General features: G+C 35.6%; 1 protein-coding gene across 4 annotated transcripts in view; it reads right to left on the reverse strand.

Annotated features, from left to right (window-relative positions):
• LRBA (LPS responsive beige-like anchor protein) overlaps positions 1-21,597 on the reverse strand; it is a 793,918-nt gene that overhangs the window by 80,372 nt on the left and 691,949 nt on the right. For all 4 annotated transcript variants that reach the window (XM_032148169.2, XM_032148179.2, XM_032148174.2 and 1 more), the window contains one exon: positions 15,057-15,224. In XM_032148169.2, the coding sequence (XP_032004060.1) occupies positions 15,057-15,224 (168 nt within the window). The remainder of the gene's footprint in view (positions 1-15,056; positions 15,225-21,597) is intronic.

The following is a 21,597-nucleotide window of genomic DNA, read 5'->3' on the forward strand; positions in this document are numbered from 1 at the left end:
AGTGGGGAGGGACAGCATTAGGAGATATACCTAACGCTAAATGACGAATTAATGGGTGCAGCAAATCAACATGGCACATGGATACGTATGTAACAAACCTGCACATTGTGCACATGTACTCTAAAATCTAAAGTATAATAATAAAAAATAAAAATAAAAAATAAAAAAAAACTCAAGCAGATAAATGTTCAAAATATACAGCAGAGGATATTTTCAATGAAATTTGCAAAATAATCTATTAATACATAGAAGAGTAAATGAAATTCAACAGAAGTGATTCTATGTAAATTTGGACTTGAAAGACAACGTTTTTAGTTTTGAGAATGTAGACATAAAGACAGATATCTAAGAATTTAGACAAAAGTCAAGTTTGTATGTTGTCAAAGATTGAGCTATTGATTCCACTTCTATGATTTTTTTTTCTTTTTTGACAGAGTTTCACTCTGTCACCCAGGCTGGAGTGCAGTCGTGCAATCTTGTCTCACTGCAACCTCCATCTCCCAAGTTCAAGTGATTCTCCTGCCTCGGCCTCCCAAAGTGCTGGGATTACAGGCATGAGCCACCACACCCAGCCCTACTTCTATGAATTTTCATAAGGAAAGAATCAGATGAAGACAAAAAGATTTAGGTACAAAGATAGTTATTATAGCACTCTTTATAACAGTAAAAATTGGAAGAAAAAACTACTTAAACTCTGGAGGAAGGATGAAAACATTGGCAGAATAAAAATTTATACTTTCCTCATTTTTATACCAATTGATATCTCACACAAAGCATGTATTATTTTTGAAATAAGCATAACAAAACAATTTTCATTTTGAAAAAATTCTAAGACAATTTAAAAAAAAGGTCTGCAAATATTTGGTATAACATTATAAAGTTGTTTTTGTTTTGTCTTTTGTTTTTGTTTTTGTTTTGAGATAGGATTTCAGTTTGTCGCCCAGGCTGGAGTGTAGTGATATGATCTCAGCTCACTGCAACCTCTGCTTCCTGGGTGCAAGCAATCCTCCCACCTCAGCCTTCTGAATAGCAGGGAGCCACAGGTGTGTGCCACCATGCCTGGCTGATTTTTGTGTTTTTGTAGAGATGGCGTTTTGCCATGTTGCCCAGGTTGGTCTTGAACTCCTGAGCTCAAATGATCTGCCCGCCTTGGCCTCCCAAAGTTCTGGGATTACAAGCCTAAGCCACCACGCCTGGCCAAGCCACCATGCCTGGCCTTTATGAAGTTTAACAAAATAGCAAGAAATATATATTTTTTTAACTTTTATTTTAGGTTCAGAGGTACATGTGAAGGTGTGTTACATAGGTAAACCTGTGTCCTGGGAGTTTGTGGTATAGATTATTTCATCACCCAGGTAGTAAGCCCAGAACCCAATAGTTATCTTTTCTGCTAGTCTCTCAAGAAATATTCTGTAACCATCTAAGAACCACTTCAGTTGATAAACTGGTCAAAAACTTAAATCTATAGACCTTGCTATAAAATTAATTTTGTTAATATTGAGTTTACTTTTTAACTTATCTGTATCTGATTCCAAGGATCCCTTAGTTTTAGCAATATTTTGCCATCATTTAGTATTAATTAAAAATAAACTTGTTGGCCAGGCGCAGTGGCTCACGCTTGTAACCCCAGCACTTTGGGAGGCCGAGGCGGGCGGATCACGAGGTCAGGAGATCAATACCATGGTGAAACCCCGTCTCTACTAAAAAAAATACAAAAAATTAGCCAGGCGTGGTGGCGGGCGCCTGTAGTCCCAGCTACTCGGAGAGGCTGAGGCAGGAGAATGGCGTGAACCTGGGAGGTGGAGCTTGCAGTGAGCCGAGATTGCGCCACTGCACTCCAGCCCTTCTCAAAAAAAAAAAAAAAAAAAAAAAAAAAATATATATATATATATATATATATATATATATATATATATATATATAAACTTGTTTTCCAAGAAGCACTCAGAATGCATCAGGTAACTGGAAACAAATACGTATCATGATGGAATGGAGTACATAAAAAACAAAGAGAAAGAGCAGCTTGTTAAATAAAGTAAAACATATTTTAAAATAATAATGCAAAGAGAAGGGGGAGAAGGAAAATTAGGGAGGTAAAGGAGTATTTATACTAGCATATCTACTCAAATAGTATTATTATGGAAGTTACTAATGTAAAATATGATGTAATTATAATTTGTGAAAATGCACACGATTTTCCCATTAGTGCCTGTAACGGAGCCCGTACTTTTCAGGCACATTAAACTGAGTCCCAACCCAGCCTCACTACAATCTCCAGTTCTTGTAGCTGTCCATCTACTACAGCATAATCCCAGCTGCCAATCTGAAAGAAACCAGCTAGTCAGAGCAGACACAACCAACAGAAACAAACGTCACTCAATAATGTTCAGCGGCACTGTGTTCATGGATAATTTCAAACAGTATCTCTGTCTAGAACATTGATGTGCTCATTCAAAACACCTCCATCTCTGGCTACTGGAAATGAGTAGATAAAGCAGCCTGCCTAGAAAAATAAGTGGAATGTCTTCAAAGAGGTTGCCAATGCTTAAGAAGCAAATGTTGAGAAAACACAGTAAAGTTCTCAAAGGAAAAAAACCAACAACATCCAGAGAGTTAATTTTCACATTCAGAAGGTTAAATTATTTCTCAAAACCAGACAAATATGTTTAAACTATGTCATGAAAAGCAGCAGTCATTGGTTATTCATTTGCTAAGAGTGACCTAGATGAAGTAAAGACGGCACCTGAAAAGAAACAGGGGTTCATGACAAAAGTCATCAGTATAATAGAACGGCTCAGAATTTTGTAGGTAGTTAATAGGAAAAAAAATCGTAAAAATATTAATATTTTGCTTCATGTCCGTGAGTGTATAATTTAGTTACACCTAACTTAACTAGTAAGTCTGCAAAAGACATAATAATGAGCAAAATACAAAGAGTAGCTTTACTGACAAGTTTGATTCTCATTTAATTGAATAAGGGAATTTTTGTCTGATTATTGTGGTTTTGAAGTAAAAGAAAGTCTGGCATAATTTTATGGTATTTTAAATGTAGGTTTTCAATTAAAACCTGACTAATCCTTACCGTTTATTTGGCTTCTCATTGTACACAGTTCCTGCCCTGCACTGTGTCAAATATGCCATCTGTATAACACACTTCTGGCCAGAGGTACTTCATGATTATTTCTATAACACTTTGAATTGTGGCTGCATGAAATCTTAACTTATTGTATTCAATACTCCTAATTTACTATATTGCTACAACCACTGTAATCGTGTCCTACTCTTAAATCTCACCACAGTCACAACAAAGATTCTTGTGCCACCTGCTTAAAACAGGCTTACAGACCACTCCCCCAACTATTTAACAAATGTTAACAATGCTATAAATACTAATTGTGTTTATGCTTTCTGAAAGATTCACTGCAGCCAGTGTTCTGCAGCAGTGTTGGAGCTGCTGACTCCCACCAACAGACTGATGGAATTCTAAGCCAAAAATGCTTTTCCTTGGATAAGATATCTGATTTGCTACTGCTGTCATGAAACTGGGGTCATGTAAACTTAAACACTGCTGCTGCTTCTTTTGGAAAACAGACCTCAGAGTGATTACGCATAGCTAAGACAGCGTTTGGAAGGATAAATTTGGAAGAGGGAAAACCAACCACTGACACTAAACACAACTTAGGGAAAATTTTCAGGTTTTACTTTCATGTTGAGGTCACTTGTGTATAGTAATTCTTTAAACTGGGCAATATCACGGCTCTCCCCTCTCCCCTATTTATCAATGCAAATAGAACTGAGTTCCATTTTCAAAAGGAAATTTAAAACTTTAATTAATTTCTGAACTCACATAAACATAAAACAATGTATTGACGTGAAAAGTAAAGAAGAGAATGACACTTTCAGAGGAAATGTAGCAAGTACTTATGACAAAGTACAAGATGAAAAAGCACAGATAATATTGTTCATATTAAGGTTGTCTGACGGCAACATCTACCTGCAAGTATCTTTCAGCCTTTGAACCCTTACCCCTTCTTCCAACCTCCAGGTGCACCCCAAGATCTGCCCTGGTGTCCCCTGTACAACAACTGCTCCAGCCTCTGCTGTGTTTGTACTTTTCCTTTTATTAAAACCTACTGTCCAATCTTGCTCACAGACAGCCATATGATTGGAAAGGATTTTTTTTTAAAGGATTTGTAACCAAATAAGTGATCTCTAATGGTAGAATTGCAGGCATTAGGAAGGGACGATGAGTTGTGTAGCAGCGGCTTTTTTTCTTTACATACACATCAAAGTGCATCAAAGAGGAACTTATAGCTAGACATTAGCATGTGACTCTGGCATTGGTTACCAATTTGAGGATGAGAGCTTTCTAGTCTCTCACTTTATACTTTTTGTATTATTTGACTCTTGAAATAATTAACATGTATTGCTTTTATAAATACATTTTTAAAGCACTTTGTATAACTAATTATACACACACACACACACACACAGACACACACACACACAAGTAGTGAACCCAGAGATCTAGAATTCAGGAATCTTAAGCCAAAACCCTTCTTGCTTTTAGATAATGACAAAAACTACAATTAAAAGCGATATATCTAAGATATTTTCCCTAAAAGTAGAAGTGTTCTTTGTGTTCCCCCTCAAATATGGTGGGAAAAATGAAGACATAAACTCAAATGTTAAAAAGTATGAAAACTCCCATAGCTCAGTGGATTAAATAACATAGACAGAAAATTAAGAGGTTGGAGGTACTCTGATTTCTGAGATAAAAGTTAAGAAATTGAAAATTCCTTCATTCCCGTCAAAGTTAAATGAAGATCATTATAGACGGTCAGTACCCTAACAACATTGAATGCTGAGAAAGAACATGGCCAAAACCCAGAAAGTAATTACAAAAGACCTCCGAACAGCCAAAAACAAAGTTAGTATTCATATCCTCATGTTAACATACATTGCTTGTCCAAATGTTCAAGAAGCGGCTTGTTTCCCCCTAAAAAGGGAAAAAGAGTTGTGTTTGGCTTTTTCTCTCTCTCTGATTTTCAACAGACGTAATTTTTTAGAATATAGAAAGAGGCAAATTAAAGAATTCCATGATCTCATTAACCAAAGATAATGACTGTGAACATTTTGGGGTCCATAATTCCAGACTTTTTCTCATGCATTTGTATTTTATATGTTCCATAACATTATCTATTATTCACTGTAATATGGCAAAATATTCTTCCATGGTAATACATATAGATTTACACAGCAACATTTTTGATGATATACAGTGTTCTACTGTGTAAATTTACCAATATTTAATTAACTAGTTCTCTACTGGACATTTACATTGCTCCTTTTTTTTTTTTTTTTTTTTTTTTTTTGCTATTATGATAATATGGTTTGGCTGTGTCCCCACCCAAATCTCATCTTGAATTGTAGTTCCCATAATCCCCAAATCGTGAGAAGGACCCCGTCGGAGGTAATTGAATCATGGTGGTGGTTTCCCTGATACCGTTCTTGTGATAGTTCTCACGAGATCTGATGGTTTTATAAGGGGCTTCCCCCTTTGCTCAGCTCTCATTCTTCTCTCTCCTGCCGCCTTGCAAAGAAGGACATGTTTGCTTCCCCTTTCACCATGGCTGTAAGTTTCCTGAGGCCTCCCCAGCCACGCGGAACTGTGAGTCAATTAAACCTCTTTCCTTTAAAATTACCCAGTCTCAGGTATGTCCTCATAGCAGCATGAGAACAGACTAATACATATGAACAACTATATAACTGAACATTTTTTTCACACTTGGTCAATTATTACTTTTGGTTAGAGTTCTAAGTAAATAGTACATGAACATTTTAATAATTGATACAGATTGCTATGAAGATTCAACCTATTTTCACCCTCACCAAATATATGACAGTATCTGTTTTCTCATACTGCACCAACATTAAAATTTTTATTATTTTTAATCTTAGATAATCTAGTGGACAAAAATGTTACAGTGTGTTCAATTTAATGTCATTGATTAATAGTGAGGATGAACCACTTCTCTTACTGGGTCCTGCTATTTGCCCAGGCTAGTCTCAAACTCCTAGGCTTAAGCGATCCTCCCACCTTGGCCTCCCAAAGCATTGGAATTACAGGTGTGAGCCACTGTGCCCAGTTTAAAGTGCTTTTCATATGTGACTTGCATTTCATCTTTCATGAGTTTTCTATTCCTGTACTTTGTTATTTGTTGTTGCTTTAGATGTACAGAAACATCCATTTTCATGTAGTTTTTATACATGAATATACTAATTTCCTTAATGATTTTGTTTTGATATTAGACTTACAAAGGCCTTCCCCTTCATGTAATCAGGAACAGAAATGTCAGTGTGACAGGACACATTGATGAGGAAGAGAACAGATGACATGAGATCAGGGAGGTACGCAGAGCCAGATCATGTGAGTCAAGCAGATTTTATTCTATGTTTGATGTGAAATAGGAAGGTTTAAGAAGGAAGTGAAATGATCTGACTTACAGTTTCAAATACCACTTTGGCAGCTCGGTGGAAAGTGGACTGTAGGTAGGCAGGGATAGAAAAAGGTGACCTGGTCTACTGGCGTTAGTCCAGTGGGGAGAGGATGGTGGTGGCTTGAACTAATGATGAACAGACATGAATGGTTTCCAAATATGTTTTAGAGATCTCACCAGCCTAGCTGCTCTTTTGAGACAGAGTCTTGCTTTGTCACCCAGGCTGGAATGCAGTGGTGTGATCTCGACTCACTGCAATCTCTGCCTCCCCAGTTCAAACAATTCTCGTTCCTCAGCCTCCTGAGAAGCTGGAACTACAGGCGCATACCACCACGCCTGGCTAATTATTTGTATTTTTATTTTTTTAGGAACAGGGTCTCACTATGTTGCCCAGGCTAGTCTTGAACTCCTGCCCTCAAGCAGTCCTCTTGCCTCAGCCTCCCAAAGTGCTGGGATTACAGGTGTGAGCCACCTTGCCCGGCCTATCACCAACTTCTTATGCTCTCCCTTCCTACCACATTACTTTTTCAAGTCATAGAGCCATACTCTTTTAGAAGAGGGAAAATTATTTTATAAAATATTCAATTCATCATGTATTTAATTTGTGGATTTGGATTTTAAGATAATTTTTTTCTTCATAAAAATAGTTATTCTTACTCATATCTGACCCTGAGTTCAAATATTCTAATTTTTATCTTTTTTGAAAACTTCTTCTTTCGTTGGGTTTTAAGTTTTTCAAAAATGGGGTTAGAAAGGCTTAATAAGATTGTGTTTGAAAGAAAAGACATGAATGAGCCAAATCAAAATCAGCAGAATAATCAGAAAATGGACAACTTTTATTTATTTGTCCCTTACCTATAAAAGAATATATGTAATATTGAGGAACTAGAATAGATTAAAAAAATGTTAAAGGCAGGGAAAAAAAGAATAGTGCCAAAATACAGAGAAATAAAGAAGAGCAAACAGATAAAGATAAGAATATATTCTTAAGTTGGGGTCACAAGATATTTTTTTGAAAGATTAGCATATTTGTCTGAAAAAGAATTCTTTCTGGTGTGTGATATATGTAAATGCAGACATAGTTCATACTTGTATATTGATAACCCAGCTGTTTTCTAAAAATTAAAAACAACATAAAAGTTTAATGTGCTGCAGGCTGTTTCTTTGATTACTCTTCCTCCTCTTATGGTTATTATTTCTACCGTTTAGTGCTCTTTTTATAGAGAGATTATTTTTATGATCATTTACCATGCCATGTGTATTAACCATTCATTATACAATGGAAACTTTCTCAAGAAGAATAGCGCTTTTCCCAAAATAGTAGGTGATTACATGACTTGTATGTAGACAACTTGCCTCTGTATGACTGTGAACGTATTTCCAGACTGAATTAAGTGTATAGAAGTGAACAGAAATAAGTAAAAGTATAGCTACCGAACAGAAATTAGTCTAATTTGCTTTTGATACTGGAAAGGTACAAATCTATCCTTGTACCATGATTGGGTTTTGCAGAAATAATGCTTTAATATAAATCAAGCAGATATACAAATGTGCTAATATTAATGATATTAAAGCACCTTAGAGAAACAAGATTCTGAAGAAAAGAGAGGCGTGGCCTGTAGGTGGGGGTGGGGAGTAAATTAGTAGAAGGCAATAGTGAAAGTTTCACAACTGGCATGAAGCCTGTGACAAGACTTGACTTGGAGGCTGTCCCAGGCTGGGCACTGCAGGGACCTCCTTGGCCGTGGGGAGACCAGTAGGAGCTAACTCCCTGGTCCCCTTGTTTAGCTGTACTCCGATCCTAAAGTTTTAAAGGAAACACTGTTTATGAAGACAGAGAGGCAGTCATTAACCATCCCTTCTAACAGTTCTCCACCCTTACGGCACTTTGTATCACCTTACCCACTTCTATTTTCTTTATAGCACTTGTTATCATTGAAATTAAAGTCTTTAAATTTTATTTTCTGTGTGCCCCATTAGAATGTGAGCTCCAGGAGGGAACAGAGTTTGCCTGTCTTGCTCATCTCCACATTTTTGGCATCCTGAACAAAACGAATATTTGTTGAATAAATGAATTAGTAATGAATGAGAGGATAAACTTTCCCATCTTATCACTCCCTTCCTTCCTTTCTTATCTACTCAATCCAGCCCAGGTTCACGTTTCATCTTTTCTACAACATCCTTTTAACAGTTTCATCAGCCACCCTTGCACCTTCAATCCTTTTTCATACATTTCACCATACTTCCATGGCAAACCCCACCTGTGTCTATCTTTCTGTCTCTCTCTCTCTCCACAAACACACAGGCGTGCACACACAATCCCTCTCTGTTCAACTTTTTTCTACACCTATTCTCCTGATGTTGAAAACACAGAAAAACAATATTAAAAGGAAATTATAATTATTGAGCAGCACCCATTAAGCATAAATATTATCTCATCCTTAGCACAAACCCTCATAAAGAGAATCTTGTTGCCTTTCCACCTCATTCATACACATTTACTTACACAAGTCCCCATGCTACCCGTCTACTCTCCAATCTGCGAAGAGGCCCTATTGTTCCCTCCTGTTCAGTGCTTATCTCTATCTATGCTCTGGGTTTTGTTCTTCTCCACTTTCACACAGAGCTTGATAGTGAATTACACACTTTCTCTCCTGCATGTCTGACATGCTTCCCTCCTTTTGGATCTTTCCCATTAATACAGAAACATAGTCCAATATTTACTCATTAAAAAAAAAATTATCCTTTAGAGTAACTGCTGGTGCATATAAAGATTTCTTTTTGTGGTGACAAAAATGCTCTTAAATTGTGGTGATGCTTGTACAACTCTGTGAATATACTAAAAACTATCATACACTTTAAATGGGTGAATTGTAACATATGTGAACTACATCTCAATAAAGCTTAAATTATTTTCTTTATTTACTGTGTTTACTTCAACATCTCCCACTCATAACACAATCCTCTACCTTCTAAGCTACTTCTCTAAGATCACCAATGACCTCTTAGAAAAATCCAGTCAGTACTTTTTAGTTCTTATCTGTTCAATCCTCTTTCAGATTCTAAAGAAACATATTAGTGACATGGGGTTATGTCACCAACCTTCAGTGGTTCCCTACTGCCTTATGATGCAGTTAAAAGTATTATTTTTTAAAGATAGGATCTTACTCTGTTGCCCAGGCTGGAGTGCAATGGCAGGATCATAGCTCAATGCAGCCTCCAAATCCTGGGCTCAAGCAATCCTCTCATCTCAGCTAGGACTATATGTATGTGCCACCATGCCCAGATACGTTTTTCATCTTTTTGTAGAGATGAAGTCTTGCTATGTTGCCCAGGCTGGTCTTGAACTCCCAGCCTGAAGCCATTCTCTTGCCTTGGCCTCCAAAAGTGCTAGAATTATAGGTGTGAGCCACCATGCCCTGCTGAAAATTATTTTTTATGGTATTAAAGACTGTTTAAGATCTGGCTCCTGTGTCTCTCTCTCTCTCATCTGCTCACCTTCAGTTCATTCCACATATACCATATTCTCTAGCCATCTCTTTTATCTATGTGCAGGAAGGGTATGCAGTTGCCTCCATGTAGGTAACTTCTGCTCATGACTCTACCCAATGATCTTATTCATCCTTCAATATGCAACTCCAGCCTCTCATTCTCTGGAAAACATGCCTGGATTCTGTCAGTTTGGGCTTAGTAGCTATCCTATGCTTATGCATACATACTTACATGTATTTATCTCTGTACTGAATTTATCAGATTGTATTATAATTGTTTACTTACACTTATTTTCCCATTAGATAATGAACTCTAGCTGAGGGAGGGCAGGGACTTTGCCTTTCAACCCTTTAACCTTATTACATGACTCGGGTTTAGTAAAAGGTTGTTGAAAAAATGAATAAATTAATGACCTATTCATGTTTTCTGCTTTCTTGCCTCACTTAACAATGAACTCAGCATGCGTCCACTAGGAAAGGGTCTCTAATAACTTCTCTAGTGTTAACATTTTATGATTCTTTCTATGATCTAATCAGTAGTTCATATTCCTTTTATAGTTGTGTTTTCTAACCCAGGGATTTAACTGTGAGCAACATAAGGGAAAGAACTAACATTTGCTGAGTACTTATGAGGGGACAGGCACCATGCCAGGCGGTTTACATGCATTATATGTCATCTCATCCTCTGTAGAGTGCGCATTATCGTATGACTTCTATATATAGGAAACAGAGTCTGAGGAACACAACTAGTAGGCATCAGGGCCATGACTCAAATTCATATTTATTTATTTGTTTGTTTCTTTGTTCATTCTATTATATCAAACTGCATTGTACCATAGGATTTAGCACTGGCAAATGGTATGAAAAGGCTATAATAAAGGACTATTCCCCCCAACCTTTTTTTTTGAGACAGGGTCTCACTCTGTTGCTCAGGCTGGAGTGCCATGGTACAATCATGGCTCACTGCAGCCTTGACCTCCTGGGCTCAAGCAATCCTCCCACCTCACACCGCACCCAATAGCTGGAATTATAGGTGTACACCACCACACCCAAATAATTTTTAAATTTTTTTGTGGAGATGGGGCCTCACTTTGTTGCCCAGGCTGCTCCTGAACCCCTGGACTCAAGTGATCCTCCTGCCATGGCCTTCCAAAATGCTGGGATTACACGTGTGAGCCACTGCGCCTGGCCCCATTTATTTTAATGATATTCAGAAAGCTTTGTAAATTAAATGTGTGTATTTATTTTAATAGTGCTAAATAACAAAGCGATATATTCTCATTTCAAGAATATCAAATACCTACCATACTTAGAATATCATAGGCCATGTTTAATAAATGCCAAATCTAATATAGAATATATATTATATATACGTCTCTATATAATGTATAATATAAAAGCAAATCAGGGTGTGATGAGTGGAAGACTATCAGTTAAGGCTTAATTTTCTCATAATTAACTACTTAGGATTGTGGTGAATAAAAGGAAGTCAAACTTACAGCAAAAGTTTTAATGGTCTTTAGCAAAAGTTGATTATAAAAAAAATATTAAAAACTTATTTGTGGCTGGGCGCAGTGGCTCATGCCTGTAATCCCAGCACTTTGGGGGGCCGAGGTGGGCAGATCATGAGGTCAGGAGTTCGAGACCAGCCTGGCTAATATGGTAAAACCCGTCTCTACTAAAAATACAAAAATTAGCCGGGCATGGTGGTGCATGCCTGTAATCCCAGCTACCCAGGAGGCTGAGGCAGGAAAATCATTTGAATCCGGGAGGCGGAGGTTGCAGTGAGCCGAGATTATGCCATTGCACTCCAGCCTGGCAACAAAGTGAGACTCCGTCTCAAAAAAAAAAAAAAAAAATTATTTGTTATGATGGTTCTTCAAAAAGTTAAACATGGAATTATCACATAATCCAGAAATTCCATTTCTGGGTATATATCCAAAAGAATTGAAAGCAGGGATTTGAACAGATGGTGTACACCCATACTCTTGGCCACATTGTTCATAATAGCCAAAAGATGGAAACAACGCAAAATGCCCATTGATATATAAATGGATAAACAAAATGTGGTATAGATAGACAATGGAATATTACTCAGCCTAAAGAGAAAGGAAATTGTGATACATTCTACAGCATGGACAAATCTTGATGATATTACGCTAAGTAAAATTAGCTAGACATAAAAAGACAAATGTTGCAGCATTCCACTTCTATGAGGTATTCAGGGTAGTCAAATTTATAGAGATAAAAAGTAGCATTGTAATTGTACAGGGACTGGGGGAGGAAGGAATGAGGAGTTATTGTTTAATGCTTACAGAGTTTCAGTTTGGGAAGATGAAACATTTCTAGAGATGGATGGTGGTGATGGCTATACAAGAATGTCAATGTTCTTGATGCCACTGAACTGTAAACTCAAAAATGGTAAAAATGGCCAGGGGCGGTGGCTCAGGTCTGTAATCCCAGCACTTTGGGAGGCCGAGGGAGGCGGATCACTTGAGTTCAGGAGTTCGAGACCAACCTGGGCAACATGGTGAGACCCCATCTCTACTAAAAATACAAAAATTAGCCAGGCGTGGTGGCAGGCACCTGTAATTCCAGCTACTCAGGAGGCTGAGGCAGGAGAATCACTTGAACCCAGGAGGCGGAGGCTGCAATGAGCTGAGCTTGTGCAACTGCACTCCAGCCTGGGTGAAAGAGCGAGACTCTGTCTCGAAAAAAAAAAAAAAAAAAAAAAAGGTAAAAATGTTCAATTTTATGTTATATATATTTATCACAATAAAGAATTTTATTTGAAATTATAATGTGTTAGTTTAGGTGAAAGAAAAATATAATTGAGCTTACACCTATATTCAAATATATATCTAATGTCTACATGGAGTATTCCCACTTTGAAATATCCTACCAAGTCAATTTAACATTTATTTTCCAATTGTCTGATCACATGCGCTGAACTAGGAGTAAGAAAAGATGGTCAAAGACAAACATAAGTCTTCTAGCTCTCTACTGTACAATGCTGTAGCCTCTAGTCATCTGTGCCTATTTAAATTTATATTAATTAAAATTAAACATTTAGTTCCTTAGTCACACTAGCCACATTTCAATGTACAATAACTACATACGGTTCATGGTTTATTAGACAGTGCAGATAGAGAACATTTCCAGCACTGCAGAAAATTCTAGACAGTGTTCTTCTAGATTAATTCACAGTAAACTTGCTTAAACAATCATTGGTGTGTGCGTGGGGACAGTGGTCAATCCAGAATAAAAATAAAAAGCCAAGCACATAGAATGACTCATAGAGGAAATAACTAGCTGATTGAATGTACTACTTTTTAACTAGCCATGACAAACAGATATAGGCCAAGTGACATTTTTATCATGAAAACATTGCGTAACATTTAATGAAAAGTAGAACTACTTATGTCATCTTGGACATACCAAGAGACATGTCTTTTAAGTAATAGGATCTTGCATTGAGAGAAACAGTGTTAAGCATATTTTCACAGCAACTCTACAGACCATTACAGAATTTCAAAATCAGAAATATGGAGATTGCATATAGTGACACAAAAAATATATACTGGCATAGTAAGTACAACCAATTTATGCTGGTACAAAAAACAATATGCTGGTATATTAAATACAACCAATCTCTTTTTTAAGAGATTATAAAATCAATTCTACAGTGTGAATTCAGTTATATATCAGCTATGTAGAGATATGGATAATTACTACAGGATAACAGGAGAAAACAAAAATTGCTGGTATATTTGTTGAAGCATTATGGGCATTTAACAGAATAAAGTATTACTGTTCAAATATTGCTAAAACGAACAAAAAAAAAAGAAAGTAAATAGGCCTATGCTATTTTATCCCAACAATAAAATTATGCAGTGTTTTGTAACACTACCTGTATGTTGCTCTCACCTCAATACCTTTATGGAATCCTATGTATATTCTGTGTCATACAGTCAATTGATGTTCTGATCAAATAAAATACCCCCAGAAGGAGTATTTTCAAAAAACTGAACAACTGGAAGAGTCTTTAAGAGTTCATGTGACCCAATTCTCTGCCACTACGGTTTTTAAAACTGAAATGTAGCAATTTAAAACTTGGGCAATTTAATGCAAGTGTACATCTAGTACACAGTGCTTTTGTGTGCATACTAACTTATCTAGAACATAAGCCAGGTGATAATATGCCCATTCATTTAAATATGTACTTATATACTTTCTGCATGATCAGGTCTTAGTAGAACTATAAAAGAATGCATCAAGTGCTAGGGAAAAATGACAAATCTCACACATTACAAATAATGTTCCCTTCAAAATGATACATAACTTTCCCCATGAATCAAAGCTCCTGGTTTCCTAAATGCAGTTGTGTTCTAAAATTGTACAGATTAAGGTTGTATCATTCAATTCTATAATTTTTCATATGGAGTATATTGGAATTAGAAGGATGCATAATTAGATTAGAAATACTAAAAAAAGTAAGGTCTTCTACAGACTTTTTGGTGAGTGCTGCATTTGCCAAAACCATGTTTTAAGTGTTTTACTTGAGAAAATAAATGACAAGAATAAAACAAGTTCAATAACATCTAACAACAATTTGATCACATAGGAAAGATTTGGACTTCAATCCCCCCATTAACTTCTAGGTGGTTATAGATGTTCTTAGGTATTACATATAAATATGTGTTTTATCACATTTCAATAAATTTATGCTCATAATCATATCTCTTTAATGAATTATTACTATTTTCCTACAAAAATCATGTGAGTAACCTCCAAAGTTATATAAAATTATAAATAAGATTATTGATACCTTAACAGGTTCAAATAGGAAAAGCCGTCATCTTATATTGGGTCAAACATTTTGTTGGAAGGAACCTCTGGGTTCAAGTTCTTGCTACGTCACTGATAGATTATTCTGCTTAAGGCACTTTACATCTAGTTTCACTTTCTTCATCAGTAAAATCAAAGGATGGGGGAGGTGTTCTCTAGCTCCTTCTAGTTTAAACATACCTGACTGTAAGTTGCTTTCTCAATTCAGATAACTTACCTCTCTCAATACAGGATCAGTTATTGAATTCAGATTGACAGCTCCTTCATAGGTCAAGTAATAGAACACATTGAGGGCTCGGACAGCTTCTGGTCCTTGCTGTTTATAACCAAAAATGAGATCAATCCATTGGTGAAGCTGGCAGGAAACAAATTCACTCTCCAGGGCCTGAAAAAAGGTATACGTTGTATTACTATGCTGAATTCCTTTTTAAAAATATAGAGAGACATTTAGAGCAAGCAGTAAAGTTTAACACTAACTTTACTGTGAACAAAGATTTTTAAAAAACAAAACTTGTGGCCGGGTGCGGTGGCTCACGCCTGTAATCCCAGCACTCTGGGAGGCTGAGGCGGGCAGACCATGAGGTCAGGAGTTTGAGACCAGTTTGGCCAACATGGCGAAACCCGGTCTCTACTAAAAATACAAAAATTAGCTGGGTGTGGTGGCCTGCGCCTGTAATCCCAGCTATTCAGGAGGCTGAGGCAGGAGAATCGCTTGAACCTGGGAGGCGGAGGTTGCAGTGAGCTGAGATCACGCCACTTCACTCCAGCCTGGAAAAGAGCGAAACTCCGTCTTAAAAAAAAAAAAAAAAAGAAACTTATCTGATGTTCTAGTTTCTACCAGAATCTGTCCTCCTTTGTTTATTATTAGAGGCTTTCCAGCACTTGGCATAATTAATTATAATAAATGTGTAAGTTTCAGTATTCTTCTACCATACTGACAGCACTGAGGACCAGGACTGGGCCTATCTTGGTCACATTTGTAACTCAGAGCCTGACAGGTACTCGATTTATGCTTCAAAGAAAGGAGGCCATACAAGGCAAAGACTACTTTGGGAAACTAATGTGAAAATGTTAAAAATTTACCATCCGCTTGAAATATTTATTATTTTTCTAGAATTAAAATATTTTGTAGTCTATTTCAACATGTGTAACCAAATTATTTAGTTATGCTGATGGAGTTCTTATGCTAACAAATTAGATCTTGTGGGAGATACTTATAATTACTGAATTTTTATTCTAGGTATTAATATCAAACCTGACCAAATATTTGATGCTATTAACATTATAGTGTCCAATAAATAATGAATGAACACAATCAAGTATTTGGTTGAGATGCTAGGCACAAGATCCATTTCTTATCCATCATTATATTCCCAGTTACAAGCATTGTGTCTAAAACATAATAGATGCCAATAATGTTTGGTGAATTTAATAAGGTTATAAATACTAAAGAATTTTAAAAACTAAAGAGATTTTTTAGGAAAGTATCCATCTTTATATTATTTAATATTGTTCAAAATCATTCCAACATCAAAGTTTAGCATTATGGATTAGTTTAACAATAAATAATTATATCAAAATCAAAGAGTTTTCAAACATAAACTCTGAAGCTTAATTAAAAGTATACAGTAGGCTGGGCACGGTGGCTTATGCCTGTAATCCCAGCACTTTGGGAGGCTGAGGTGGGCGGATGACGAGGTCAGGAGATCAAACCATCCTGGCTAACACAGTGAAACCCCATCTCTACTAAAAATACAAAAAATTAGCTGGGCGTGGTGGTGGGCGCCTGTAGTCCCAGCTACCCGGGAGGCTGAGGCAGGAGAATGGCATGAACCCAGGAGGTGGAGCTTGCAGTGAGCCGAGATCGCGCCACTGCACTCCAGCCTGGGTGACAGAGTGAGACTCCGTCTCAAAAAAAACTATACAGTAATCCCCCCTCATCCACAGGGGTATGTTCCAAGACCCCCAGTAGATGCCTAAATCTGTGAATAGTACCAAACCCTATACCTATATGTACTATGTTTTTTCCTATACATAAATACCTATGATAAAGTTTAATTTATAAATTAGGCACAGTAAGAGATAAACAACAACAACAAAATTGAACAATAATGATATACTGTAAAAAATATACCGTAATAAATGTTATGTAAATGTGGTCTCTGTCTCTACCTCAAAGTATCTGATTGTACTGTACTCACACATTTTCAGACCTTGGTTAAACACAGGTAACTGGAATTCTGGAAAGCAAAACTGTGGATAAGGAGGAGACTGCTGTACCAACTTATATCTGGTAATGTATCTCATTGAAATTGATTCTTATTTTTAGAGTAGTAAGTCTATGATTGTGATGTATTTTCAGTATGGCTTGCTGCTATGTTATAAGAGATCTGTTGGTTTTAAAACAAAACTGACCAACTTGTATAGCAAGTAACCAATGAGATATAAACCATCTTGTGACAAAAGACATTCCTATTCCTTTACATGTGGACACTTTATAAAGATATGCTTTATTAAAATAAGTGCCTATGAAATGTTTATAGCTAAATACAAAAAAAATTTCCTTTAATAGTTAACATAGCTTTGTGATATATCACAAATATAAAATTGAAAATATAATTTTGTAAACAAAACTCTACACAACTCTCACATCCCAAAGTATACCTTAAATGAAATATGCCTTAAAAATATTTAGCTAGCTTCAACTGAGAAAGTTACTGTTTTAGACATCTCTTCTAAAATGCTTTACATTTACAAATTTATTAAACAGATATGAGAGCACATAACTGCTTCATATTTTACTTTAAATAAGAAGAGAGAAGCTTGTGATAACTTTAAGTAAATGCCTATTTTAAGTACATAAATTTGAAAAAATCTAGGAACTACTAATGCAAGTTACACACAGAAATGATACGTTGGTTTCATTAACTTAGACCTTGGGGATGGGGGTATGGGGTAGGCACATTTACAATGACACATAAAAACAGCAATTGTCTTAATTTGTGTGCAGTGCACTCTACACAAAAGCCCTAAATATGTTCAAATTAGAGCAAGCTGCTTGATTGTCACTGCAGTCTCATGTCACATTAATGCATGACAAACATTAAACCATACACTTAAATGGCAATTTATATCATTTAAATGTTTACTGCCAGACTAGCTCATCACTCATTTAAATGTGACTTTCTGACAGCTAATTTCAGTTAATTTTCTCCAATTCACTTAATTAGAACTTTCAGTCAGGGAAGGACCTATACATATCTTCGCGCTTACATCGTTTTTGGTGGCTGTTCGAAATCTGAGTTCATAAACTGCTGAAAAGCTCTACTATAATAGATTAGCATATAATATCTCTGAGTTTACAAAAAATATGACTCTGTGAAGCAAACTCACAGTATATACTCTTAGAAAGAATCTATACTTATTTACGTAAATAGTACTCTCACCAGTAGTTTAAATAAAAAACGTGTAGTTCATATACACACTATTGAAACAATTAAAAAATCCTGCATCCAAGCTAATTAAAAATTAATGATTTCAAAATTGTTTAATAAGATAAAACAGTCAGGAGTCTCCTGAGTGTCCATGGTGTTGTGATTTGAGACCATAAAATTCTAGAAGGCTCAGCAAATGACAAAGTACAAATGAATTTTCTCAATATTAAAGCTCTAAAAACGAGGGCAATTTTATTTTATGTGTCACCAAACAAAGAACTGTGGAATTCTCCTTACGGTTGACTACTTCTTTATGCACACTCAAAATGGTAGAGTTGGTTAGATTTCGATGCTTAAAGCTTTAAATCTTGATACTGCATCAGAATTTTAAGCAAGAATGCTGAAAGGAAGGCTACTGTGTGCTCATATCATGCTGCAAACACACACGCAGAGATCACCACAACGCCATGGTTCAGACCTCACCTTACATTGTCATAGGTCAGTCCTTAAGGAGTTGACCGGTAATTCATGGAACTATTGGCAAAATCACTTCCAGAAGTTGATAAACACATTACCTTCATGAATAAACTTTCAATAATTTCTCAAACACTCAACTAAAAATTCCATTAGTCAGCTTCAAGCATGTCTTGCAATATACCAAAGCTTTAAAAAGGGACCTTAAAGAACAACGTGGTAAGTATAAGAGAATTCCAAGAAGTATCAAAGTCATTTCAGTACAAAGTCAGTTCAGAACTTTAACATCCTTTTGCTATCAGTGAATGACAACTGCCTAACCAAAAGTAGGTAATGCACTTAAGACTTGAGGGGAGAGAGAAGGACAGGCAGGAAGAAATTAAGGGAAAAAATACAAACAGAATATAATTCAAAATGGACTACCCTGAGGTTGCCTTTTATAACTCCCACCATTTTTAAGATTTAAAAACATAAATCATAAAACCTGTATTAAAATAGCTTTTTTATATATTAAGATTTTAAAAAATTCTTCATATATAGAAAATTCTCATTTAGATCTACATTTTTAGTTACAAAAAAATGAAAAATGCCAGTGGAATGCTGAGCATTTGAAATTTTTCAAAGCCTTCAAAACCGACAGTCCTCATTAAGCCTAGAGTTAAATACGGTTTGCAGCTAAGGGATAGTAACATTCTTCCCATGCTGCTCTCAAACCTAACCAATCAATTGTTAGTACTCCCCTAGCAGGCTGCATACATCATTTACATCCAATGTGTGCTCTGAGTAAAATTTGTAAAAAAGAAAATCCACTAAAATGTCCAACACAATACAATAATATTCAACTCATCTGAGTTATTATAAAATAAATCAGTGACTAATGTCCAATTGTTAAGGATCAGATAAGACTATGAAAAGACTATCATATGAAGCCTCACACGAATTGTCAATCCAGTCCAGGGGGACTCATATTAGTGTTGACAAACTGTCTTGGGGCTGATATCTGTTTTTTTTAATGAGATCTATTAGCAGAGTAAAAGACTTCAGATATGCTAAAAAGTACAGTATACAGATGTCAAATACACTTATTACTAACTTTCATTTGTTTGTTCTGCATACAGAATATCAACAAATTAAAGCTTTAATATTATAAAGATAATAGTAAATTATTCATAAATAGGAGGTTTGTATAACCCTGTGTCAGAAATAATTACGACATGTGTGTGTGTGTATATATATATGTGTGTGTGTCTGTGTGCATGTTTAGCAAATCTCACTGAAAGAACACAATCTATGCTTTCCTGAAACTAACTCACTTAAGAAATAGATCATTTCTTTATAAAAAGTGTTATATAAAATTATTCTTATTTTCCAAAGCAGAGTCAAAAAACATGGTAACATATAGAAATAGCTTTTTCCAAGAAACTCTAAGCTATTTGAGAATAAAAATTTTAAACTAAAAGGCATTAACTATGTATTTAATCTACACATGCATTAGTGATACACTAGCAATTTCCTTTTGTTTTCAAAAAACCAAATTTTTGCCAATGTAAAAATCATGTAAAAATCAAGAAAACCAATTTCAATCAACAAAGGAAATTATTAGATAATTGTTTACCTCAAGACCAAGAAACCTTATTTGTTTATCATTTATGTTTCTCATACTTGTCATTCCCAGCTTAATGCTAATATTTACTTATTCCTTGGCTAAACATTCTCATACCACTCCATTAAAAAACGAAACTAAATAAAAACTAGCGATATCTATGAGAAATGATTTTTATAAAAAGTTAAATAAAAAGATCAAATATTCTTTATACACTTTTTATAACCAGAGAGAATAAGCCTAGGCAGCCCAGATATATATTTCTGCACACCTGTACCACTACTTCCACTCCCAGGCTTCTAGAAAGCCCAAGGTACAAAGGTTCCGAGATACAAAATGCCATAGCTATAAGTTTCAAATGAGAAAATGAAAATCACTGATTAACCCTCCTGACTTGAAATACATTTACTTATAAGACGTATTTAATCGTATTTATAATGAATGAAACATCCATTTTGTAAAATTTTAATTGTACTTATAATTAAGAGTCTTAATTCATTTGAACATAGATAATAATATGTTTTAAAGGAAATGACATTTAGATTGGCAAGGCGGTAATACACAAAGTTATAAACTTGGAATTTTAAGTATTTTTCATTTTAAATCCATGTAATACGGCCTTCTTCCTATACAAACACATACACACACAGAAATTTAAAATGAACTGGTCTGTTATGTTTGCGTGTGCTGGATTTCAAACACTAGTGGTAATGTTTCCTTAACATTGATATATGACCTTTGTAATTTACATTGAAGAAAGCTGTTTTTTTCAGCCTAATTAGAACTGTTTCAAATTTTCCTGCTAAATATATGATATAAAGTCCTTTCAACTTTTTTATTCTAGAGTTTCTTTCCATGTCAACTTTGTTCCAATCAAAATATGCTTTGAATTAAATGATTTTGATTGAATATGTGGATCACATTTCACTTCTAAGATGTAAAGTCCAAAAAGGAAAAGTTTAGCCTGTTCAAACAGAGCAAGAGCAGCCACTTTGTGGAAAGCTATTCACATTTAAGAAGACTGACAAATTGTTTGTGTGCACCATTAGGTCTAGTTTCTGCAATAGTTGCCAGATTTCCTGTCCCCCTAATAAGATGCATTAACTCCTTAAATGCTGGCTCTGAATTTGCAGTGAATCTGAGTGACTTTAGAAAATTTCAATTTTATCTACAGGTACATTTCCTTACTTGAAATAAATCTAAAGAAAATAAAAGAAAATTTGCTGTTAACTATGTTGTATCAAAAT

Source organism: Hylobates moloch, unplaced genomic scaffold (assembly GCF_009828535.3).
Source record: "Hylobates moloch isolate HMO894 unplaced genomic scaffold, HMol_V3 SCAFFOLD_3, whole genome shotgun sequence".
Lineage (NCBI taxonomy): Eukaryota > Metazoa > Chordata > Mammalia > Primates > Hylobatidae > Hylobates > Hylobates moloch.